This window comes from Xyrauchen texanus, chromosome 13 (genome assembly GCF_025860055.1).
Source record: "Xyrauchen texanus isolate HMW12.3.18 chromosome 13, RBS_HiC_50CHRs, whole genome shotgun sequence".
Classification (NCBI taxonomy): domain Eukaryota; kingdom Metazoa; phylum Chordata; class Actinopteri; order Cypriniformes; family Catostomidae; genus Xyrauchen; species Xyrauchen texanus.
In genome coordinates this window covers 10,730,902-10,740,918 of record NC_068288.1, presented here as the reverse complement: position 1 = coordinate 10,740,918, position 10,017 = coordinate 10,730,902, and the positions used below count along the sequence as shown (strand labels likewise).

The window sequence follows — 10,017 nt, the reverse complement described above, 5'->3', positions numbered from 1 at the left end:
GGTTTTATTTTTCTTGTTTGTTTGTTTGTTTGTTTGTTTGTTTTCCCAACAGGTAACAAAGACGTCAGTAATCTCACATCTCTCATCTTTGAGTTTCTTAACAATGTCTGACAATATGCTCAGATTTAATTTGCAATCAAAAGATCTAAATATGAACTCAAAAATGGTCTTGGAATTCTTCTTCAAGTTGGTTTAGAGAATGACAGCTGTAATCTAGGCAAAGGATGGCTACTTTGAAGAAAATAAAATATAGTTTTGATTTAATCAGTACATATTCCTATACTTCCATTTGTGTCATTTGATAGTTTTAATGACTTTACTATTATCCTATCCCATCTGTCCCGTCCCATCCCGTCCCATCCAGTCCTCTCCTCTTCTATCCTACACGTGATGTTGTGTTCTTTCTTACATATACAGGTCTGGACTAAGAGCACGTTCCATGTTTTAATGTAACATCACATCCTTTTATCCAGATGTCCTTGATTAACTGGGCTCATGATGTCTGAACAACACTCATCATGTTGACAGTCGACACAGTAACTTTGTTTAGGTCACGTCGCCCCAGCAGGCCTGTGGGGTCAAGGTTGTGTCTGTTGTGGGTCTGCAGCTGCAGGAGGGCCCTCTGCTTTTCCCAAGACCCTCCACGGCTGCTGACCTGCCTGGGGACACCATGCTACTCCCCTGAGTCTGCTCCCTTGGCAATGAGCACCCGGGGGAGGCAAGCAGAGAGATAACGTACCTCTTGAAGATCCCTACATTACCTCACCAGATAAGGCAGAGGGAGGAAGATGGAGCCAGGCAGAGTGGACATTGGGCCTTTGGGTGGAAGAGAGGGCAGAGCCCCTTCATGCAGCTCAGAGGAGACACTCGAGCTCTGTCATTTAGAGGTCGGTTTGGTGGTAGTGCCGTTGGTTCCCCTGGCAGAGCGAGTGATGGAAGAGACTGTGGGACAGGAGCGGAGAAATGTGGTAGGAAAGAGTTTACAGAGTCAGAGATGGACACAGCCAGGCGTGAAACAGCAAATGCACCAAGAGCCAAAGTGGGTGAGTGAATGAATCAGCGGATGAAGAGAGGGAATTTATATGCTTTGGATGTAAAGAGCAACACAGTGGCCCTAAAAGTATTTATCCACTTAAGTTACACATTTAAAAACTTATGGATTTAATTGCATTAACAAAATATCAACCAGGTGGCATTTGCAAACAAATGATGCTGGAGCTTCTGTCAAAACTAACTTTTTTCTTAGCATATTACTTGTAACTAACTGGTCCCAAGGTAACCTTTACTGGATGTACGAAGTCATTTCGCCTCAAGTTCACACAGGTGTCCTAAAAGTGTAATGACAGTTCATGACATCAGCTATGGACATGCACTATGTTTCTCAACCAGAAATTATCTAAATATTTTTTGACCAATATACATATTATTTTAGAATTTGATACCTAAAAAACATTTTGCTTGAAAAGTCTGTTTGTGCTATTCTTTAAAATAAACACAAATTGGTTTGCTATGTTGTTATCGAACGCAAAGACAATTGTACATTCTTACTGTAAAAAAATGTCCATAGATTTAACGGTAAAAGAATGTATAAATACAACATTAAAAAAACCTTAACATATAAGGTAAAAAAATCATTATAATATATTTAAGAAGAGAATATATGTAATTTTATGGTAAAATGTTGACATTTTTGTTTTTTGTAGATTTAAAAATGATGATTTAACAGTATAAATAACGGTAAAAATGTAACTTTTGTTTAACACGGGAATACATGTACTTTTTATGGTAAACTATTTTTAAAATTACAGTAAAAAAAAAAACAATAATGCTGGATGGCAGAGGCAGGCTAAATACATACACATTTTGTCATTGTGATTTAATATGTTGAGTAACGTCATTTTTACCACCCTGTCAGATATTAAAATCAGAGCGACACACTTTACAAAAGGCGTGGTTTTGTCGATATGGCTTTGAGATATGAAATTAAATTCTTCCGTCCAGCTGTTGTTAAATTTACTAGTATATTTAGTTTTTTCGCCGGAGCACCAGCTGAGTCTTCTCCCAACTATCAGTGACGCTTGATTCAACTTCCCGCGTCTTCTACCTGCGCAGATATCAACTGCGCAACTGGGTTGTAGGTTGCCTGGTTGAGGTCACAAATGAATTGAAATTTGTATTATGGGTCGAGTGTGTGAATAGGTTGCGTTTGATACAAGATCTGGCAACTGGACAACCTTGGAATAATATATTGATGTGATTATCATATAACGAGGTTTGGGCCATACAAATTATGGGAGTTTCCCGAGCGAAATAACAAAACGGGAGGGGGGCGGGAGATGAGTGTGAAATACGGGAGACTCCCGGAAAATACGAGAGTGTTGACAGGTATGTGTGTTCCCCCAATGGTGTTTTGTGTTTGGGTGAGTGACAACGTGCACATGTGTATTAATTATTGCTGCTGAAATGTGCCACTCTAGTCTTGATGAGCTTTAAGTCACCATGTGGACATTTATAGTAACTACAGTTACTAACAATACATTTTAATGTGAAAAGCACTTTATAGTTACAGAAGGTATCAAGTTTGTATCTAATATAAAAGTAGTGAATTGTAAAATATACAGGCATCAAAATTACATCCAATAATTTTTGACAGCCACATCTGCCGGTATCCATGAATGTTATAGATTTTTAATTATAATTATTTTTATTTATTTTACAGTAATGGCTTAAATGCCCAAATTCTTAATGTAGGAGAACATCCGTTTGGTGCAAAATATTGATTTAACTGTATGTGTTTTACATTTTCCTATATTTGTTAAAAACAGAGTGCGAAGGTTATCCATTCTTATTCAAATAGTATTAAGATGTCGTCTGCAAGCATTGCTTACAACAAGACTAATTAATAATGTCTCATTGCCATCAATATTTTACAAATTCGTCCTACATCGAAACTACTTTCGTAATATAGTACAAAATCTTTCCCTGTGCCTTTTTGATTTTATTAGGTAAAGTCAGGGCAGACCATTGCATCAAGGGTATGTAAGACTCAGAACTCCCCAGAGATTGCAGCGAGAGAAAGGAGTCGTGTTCGTAACCTTCGACAAGCCTTCCACAGTCTGCAGGCTGCTTTACCCTCCGTCCCTCCTGACACAAAACTCTCCAAGCTAGATGTGCTGATCCTGGCCACCAACTACATCGCCCACCTAACTGAAACCCTGGACCAGGGTGGAGTGCTGGGCGACCAGTCCTTCCAGCAGAGAGCAGAGGGATACCTACACCCGATCAAGGTGAATGATTCTTTGCCACATATACAGTTCTCCGGTTTAGACCAATAAACTTTACCCATGTGTGTACTGTTGTGTTTCTACTGGAGAAACCAGAGAAGCTTGTTATTGTAGCCTAATGTACAGGAGGCTATATTCTAAAAGGAGGGATCCAGTCAAAAATAGCATGTTAAATGTGCTTTAGAAATATATTTGATCACTTTATCATGTTTTGTTTATGGATTCAGTTAGATAAGTTTCATTACTTAAGGCAAGACCATGTATGTTTAACCTTATTTGGTTCTTTGGTCTTCTTGAAAGGGATAGTTCACCCAAAAACAAAAGTTATCTCTATTTACTCACCTTCCTGGCATCCCAGATGTGTGTGACTTTCTTTCTTCAGCAGAACACATGAAGGTTTGTTGAAGAAATCTCAGCTCTGTATGTTCATACAATGCAAGTGAATGGGTGCCACCATTTTGAAGCGTCAAAATCCACATGAAGGCAGCATAAAAGTAATCCATACAACTCCAGTGGTTAAATACATGTGTTCAGACACAATATGATAGGTGTCTGTGAGAAACAGATCAATATTTAATCATTTTTATCATACATTCTCCTGCCTACCCAGGAGAGGGCGATATGCATGAAGAATGCGAATCACCAAATACAGAAGAAGTAGAAAGTGAAAGTGAAGGAAAAAGGATGTAAATATTGATCTGTTTCTCACCCACACCTATCATATTACTTCAGAAGACATGGATTTAACCACCAGAGTTATCTGGAGTACATTTATGTTGCCCATATGTGGATTTTTGCACTTCAAAATTGTGGCATCCATTCACTTGCATTATATGGACCTTCAGAGCTATAAATAAATCTTAGTTTGTGTTCAGCATATGAAAGAAAGACATTCACAACTGGGGTGGCATGAGAGTGAGTAAATGACGAGAGAATTTTCATTTTTGGGTGAACCATCTCTTTAAAGCTTAAGGTGTGAAAGTGATGGAGTTGTATTTTCTCAAACAGAAATGGCCCATGCGCTCTCTTCTTTACTGTGGGAACATCGGAGAGCGATTGACAGGAGCTCAGACCAATCAAGAGGGATCTTGCCCACCAACCTGTGCCTCTAAGGTGAAAGCAGATTAATGGACTGAGAGGGCATACTCAATAATTGTTGGAAAACAGTGATGTATATTTAGGAATGGGACATGGATTTGAACAGGCTAAATAGAGTCTGTTTTCATTTATAACCACACTAATACTCAAGTTAAAAATAATTCCACATTATTTCCTTTTTATTTGATAAAACAATATTATTACTGCTTTCGTCCAGACCCCGTTGTGCACTTGCCCCATAAACTTTCATTGTAAGTGCGTTACTGTAATTGCATTTCTTTATTTTTACAAACGGAAGTGCAAGTCAAAATGATTGTAAAAGTGACTGTGGTTATCAAATGTTTGCACAGAAGCTGTATATACTGTAGATCTTAACTTGTATTTAACTCAGAATATTCCTTTAACATCTTACCCGTTGACTGCTTGGTTAACAGTGTACTTTATCTCTACTGTTGGTATCTTTGAGTGTTTGGGTTTAATGTGTGTTTTGCACTTGATTAGTGGGAAGGGAGGATTGTTATAAGGAACACTTGGCAACCACACATGAGTGGAGAACCCCCATGTCCTCTCCATCATGGACAGCTCAGCAGAACTACACTTTAAATCCTCTAAAAACACAGCTTGTTCATTATTTATTTAACTGCACAAATCCCATGTGATCGTTCAAAATCATTAGATGCAGAATAGACAGTCTTGTGATATCCTTTGCCCTCACAAAGAGCTCAGCCTTGAAGGAGTGAGTGTTCTTTTGGTATTGGCTTGGTACACAAAACATTAATGTTTACTTTTAAATGACTGTAGAATGGAGTTACATACGTCATATTTTGTATTGTACAGTATATTATGCATTCAACAAAACCTTAAGTCTGTACGACCTCGTGAACACCAGATACTGCATGTCTTCACAGCAAAAATCTTTTTCTTAAAATCTTAAATATTTTCTTTTTCTTTTTACTCGTCCTTAAATAAAGATACTTTTACTTGAGTAGCAAAATTGCATGAGATATTAAGGCTTGTTTTTTCTAAATTCACAATTCTCTGTTTTATTTTTGAAAGTCAATTTCTGTATAGCCTCATACTGCACCTTAAACTCTTGACTACTAAAAAGATTTGGAAGATTTCCACTGTTATTACCCAGGAAAAAAAGATCTGACCTTTTGTGACAACATGCCCCGCTATAGGTAAGTTGGCACAATGGATCCTGCTATTAAATGGCTAGCTATTAAATATGAAAAAAATTTAAATATTAATACATTTTAGCAGAAAAATAATGTAAAAATGCAACAGTAGAAAGCTTATAATTGATAAACTGGTGAAAATGTAAGTTCGAAAAGACAATACATGTAATTTTACACAAAATGTTTTTAGTAGTAATAATTATGTTTTACCTAACCTAGTTAATGGTGAAATTTAATTTTATGTTTAACAAGACAATAAATGTATTTTTACGGTACGCTGTTAAAATTACAGTGAAAACCAATAATTGAGTGTTCCCAGAAGTCCCTGTGTGGCCCATCACATTTGACATGATTTTATTGAAATAATGGTTTGTTCTATTTTTGATATCAGTAATGACAATTAGTTTTGTTCTATGTGACATTTGATGCAGTTTAGTTCATATTTATTGCATTATTTTATGATGTTGATGAAATTTAAGCCATCACGTGGTCTATAGTTGTACCATCTGTGTTACTGTGTTTTATCTGTGGTGGTTAATAGTACATTGAAATTGCAAAGCAGATTGGTATATTAACATTATCACTGTAAAAAAATCTGGCAGCTGTGGTTGCCAGAATAATTATGTAGAAAATACAGTTAAAATGTAAACCACTTTACAGAACAACCTGTACATTTTAAATTATGATTGTAATATACACACTAGCACTGTATAAAAAAAATATTCTGTTAAATTTACAGTAAAAAAAATCATAAACATGCTTTCTAAAAATCTGTTGTTTACTTTATAAGGTATTTTGTTAATCACCGTAGTAACTACAGAATGGCACATGATGGCATGAAGTTCATCAGAAGTGGCTCTTCCAGGAGCAATGACCAGTAAACATGTAGAGACAGTCTCAGTGTCACTCACACAAACACTGAACACCATCACGGTAACACATGTGAGATTTAAATAATGTAGTAAACATTAACTAAGTTACATCAAATAAAACACAGAACACCCCAGTGTATGTAACTGATATTACAAATATGATGAAACAACTATTCCCATAAAATACAATGAAATGTAATGGGTCATGCAGGGAATTGTGGGAACGCCCGATTACCGTTTATTACTGTAATTTTAACAATAATTTACTGTAAAAAGTACATGTACTCTCTTGTTCTTTTTTACCATTAATTATACAGGAAAATCTTACTTTTTACATTTAAATGTATTTTTGACATCATTTTATTGTAAAAACTACTGTATTGTCTTTTAAAATATATTAAAACATTTTACTGTATATTTTACAGTTAATATTTGTTAATCAATTAACATTTTATTTCTGTAGCATTTTTTAAGTATTTTACTGTTAAAATTACTGAATTTTTTTTAGTGTTCGGTAGTGAACTGTAAAATATACAGGCATCAAACTGACATCCTGTAATGCCGGAAGCATCACTGAATTTTTTTACAGTAAATGAGCGAACCACTGCTGCCAGTTATTTACCTTTTTTTTACCAGTTTTCTTTTTTGATAATTATTTTTAGGCTTTCAGGAAATTTTTAAATGTAAAACAATAATGAAACAAAAAACTATTTAAGAAACAGCAAAAATGTAATAGGTAATTTATAAAAATATCAAAGTATTTTTAGGGAAGCGAATATTGTAATTTAAAAATAAAACATGTAAAAACTGCCCCAACAAAAATTAACAACTTGCCCCGAACTGATGAATAATACTCATGACCTTTAGTTTAAAATATGGACTTTTGCCTGAATGTATGCTAGTTCACTTATTTACCAAACAGCTATAGCAAAAATATAAGAGTAAAATTATAGTTTGGTGGATAAATTCACAACAATTATGCTTAGAAGATTTCGAACTACAAATTTTAAACAAACTCACAGAACCACTGTGAGAGAAAACACAAGAATACCTTTATGTAATTGGATTTTTGACTCAAAACCTTATAGTTATTAAGATAAAGCTCTTGTGACAACTTTTCACGTGACAGCTAAAGCCAATAAAGGCCGCATGTGGAGGCCAACGCTATTCTCCACGGCATCCACACACAACCCACCACGCACCCCACCAAGTGCGAGAACCACATTATAGAGACCACAAGGAGGTTACCCCATGTTATTCTACCCCCCAGCAACCGGGCCAATTTGGTTGCTTAGGAGACCTGGCTGGAGTCACTCCGCTCGCCCTGGATTTGAACTCACGACTCCAGGGGTAGCAGTCGGCGTCAGTACTCGCTGAGCTACCCAGACCCTCACACTTTAATTCTCAAGTAAATTGATCTTCAAAGACAAGACAAGACAAAATACAGAATAAAAAAGAAAAAAAATGTACAATGTGTTCCCAGATACTCGGACTCCCATGTCAACTTTTAGTTTGTTTGTAATTTGGTAATGTGCATTACAATGTAATGTTCACACCACCAGTCAAAAGTTTGGACAAATTGACAATGCATTTCTCAAACATGTGATCTCAAGGCTTTAAGGGGTGTATAGTAGCTTTCAACTATTGCCCAGCATACATTAAAAAAGCATCCCATGTGGAGCCTCATTAAGTTGGCTGAGAGAACGCCCAGAGAGTGTGCACAGCTGGAAATCTAGACAACGGGTGGCTTGTTTGAAGAAACTAAAATACAAGATTCAACATTTATGGTCTCTACACAATTTCCAAACTTTCTTTTGTGTTATTTAATAGTTTTCATGACTTTACTATGATTCTAAATTGTGGAAAATACTCAAATTGCTTTGCTGAGAAATATCCACCAAAAACATGAATAATTGTGTCGTTTATGCAGTGAGGAACACAACAATCCTCATTCATTCACATCCAGAGATTCAGGTCTTGCACATGGACTCATGGGCTCTTGTCCATAAGAAACGGTCAAGGCTGACTCTATAAATCTGTCTAAATGCCAGATAAAACTTTTTTCTCATATTAATAGCCAAAGTGGTCCAGAGAGAACAGTGCTATACTAAGGCAAGGGTTATGGAGACAGAGAATGAGGGGCAAATGTTTGCATGCATGCCACCAAAACAACATGTTCTCACCATTTAAGGTGATTTGTAACGTGGAGGTGAAGATAGTTGTGGCCTATTGAGAACACGGAGTTAATCGAAGAAATTCAATATGTCCAAACTCATCTCCACCCTTAAAAATGATCTCCCAATTTGGCATTCCCAATTCCCGATGTGCTTTTAAGTCCTTGTGGTTGCCTCAATCTTGGTGGCAGAGGACGAATCTCAGCTGCCTCCGCATCTGAGACCGTCAAACCGTGCAACTTATGTGTCTTGAGTGCGTTGCCATGGAGACAAAGCACGAGTGGAGGCTTCATGCCATCCACACTCAACTCACCACGTGCCCCAATGAGAGCGAACCACATTATAGCGACCATGAGGATGTTACCCCGTGTGACTCCAGCCAGGTCTCCTAAGCAACCAAATTGGCCCGGTTGCTAGAAAGGGTAGTCACATGGGGTAACATGGTCACAATGGAGCATGTGGAAAGTTGCACGTGGATTGTGGGGAGTAGCATGAGCCTCCACATGCTGGGAGTCTCCGTGGTGTCATGCACAGCGAGCCACGTGATAAGATGCGCGGATTGACTGTCTCAGAAGTGGAGGCAACTGACTTGTCCTCTGCCACCCAGATTGAGGTGAGTAACCGTGCCACCACAAGGACCTATTAAGTAGTGGAATTTGGGAATTCCAAATTGGGAGAAAAGGGGATCAAATTAAAAAAAGAAGAGGGACTAGTCAAAAGTACATTTTGTGGTAAATCAACATTATGCACAAATGCTGTCAAATGAGCTCAACTTGTATAGAACCCGGAACGTTCCTTTAAGAATTTTTAGTACAGACATTATAGGTTTAAATCTACATACATTTGAATGCTAAACTAATGAGTGTTGGAAAATAGTTCCTTGCATAGCTAATAATTCTCACAACATAAAATTGGGTGAATTACATGTTTAGACTAAAGTATATATATATTAAAAAAGAAAAAAGCACAGTTGCCTGCTTTTTCCTAAGACGCTGTGATTTACCATCTCTTGGCTCAGAGGACCAATGGATCTCAATTCTGACACTTCCTCATGTTAGAGATATCAAAATAGCTGCTCTATCTCCTGCTCATTAGACCTAGTACACGCTGATGGCTTCTAAATTTATGCAATGTTTTTGCCAAGATTTTCAACTTGGCCCGAATTTACTGGAACATGGAAAGAGGAGGAACCAGAGAGGAATGTAAAAGCACACAAATAAAACAAAAAGTACTTCATTTCCTGAGATCGGGCTAGATATCCATATGGTCCGGAGTTTCATCTCGTGTTAAATTTGTAAGCAAAATCTTACTTCCTCTTTGGGATTTAGATAAATTGTAATGACACCCATTGGATTCATAACCGAAGGTATTTTTAATTAAAACTGGTCAACTGCAGCATTACAGTGTTTGA

General features: G+C 37.0%; 1 protein-coding gene across 1 annotated transcript; it reads left to right on the top strand.

Annotated features, from left to right (window-relative positions):
* Positions 1 to 788: 788 nt before the first annotated feature.
* LOC127654318 (transcription factor 23-like) lies at positions 789 to 4,412 on the top strand. Its single transcript, XM_052141440.1, has 3 exons — positions 789 to 1,043; positions 3,006 to 3,287; positions 4,293 to 4,412. Exons 1-3 carry the CDS (start codon positions 789 to 791, stop codon positions 4,410 to 4,412), a joined length of 657 nt encoding a protein of 218 aa, XP_051997400.1.
* The last annotated feature ends 5,605 nt before the right edge of the window (positions 4,413 to 10,017 follow it).

Bases quoted from the DNA above. Each gene is read 5' to 3' on its own strand.
- LOC127654318 (XM_052141440.1), top strand. From the start codon at position 789: ATGGAGCCAGGCAGAGTGGACATTGGGCCTTTGGGTGGAAGAGAGGGC. The intron at 1,044-3,005 runs GTGAGTGAATGA...TGATTTTATTAG, and splicing joins TGCACCAAGAGCCAAAGTGG to GTAAAGTCAGGGCAGACCAT. The intron at 3,288-4,292 runs GTGAATGATTCT...TTTCTCAAACAG, and splicing joins GATACCTACACCCGATCAAG to AAATGGCCCATGCGCTCTCT.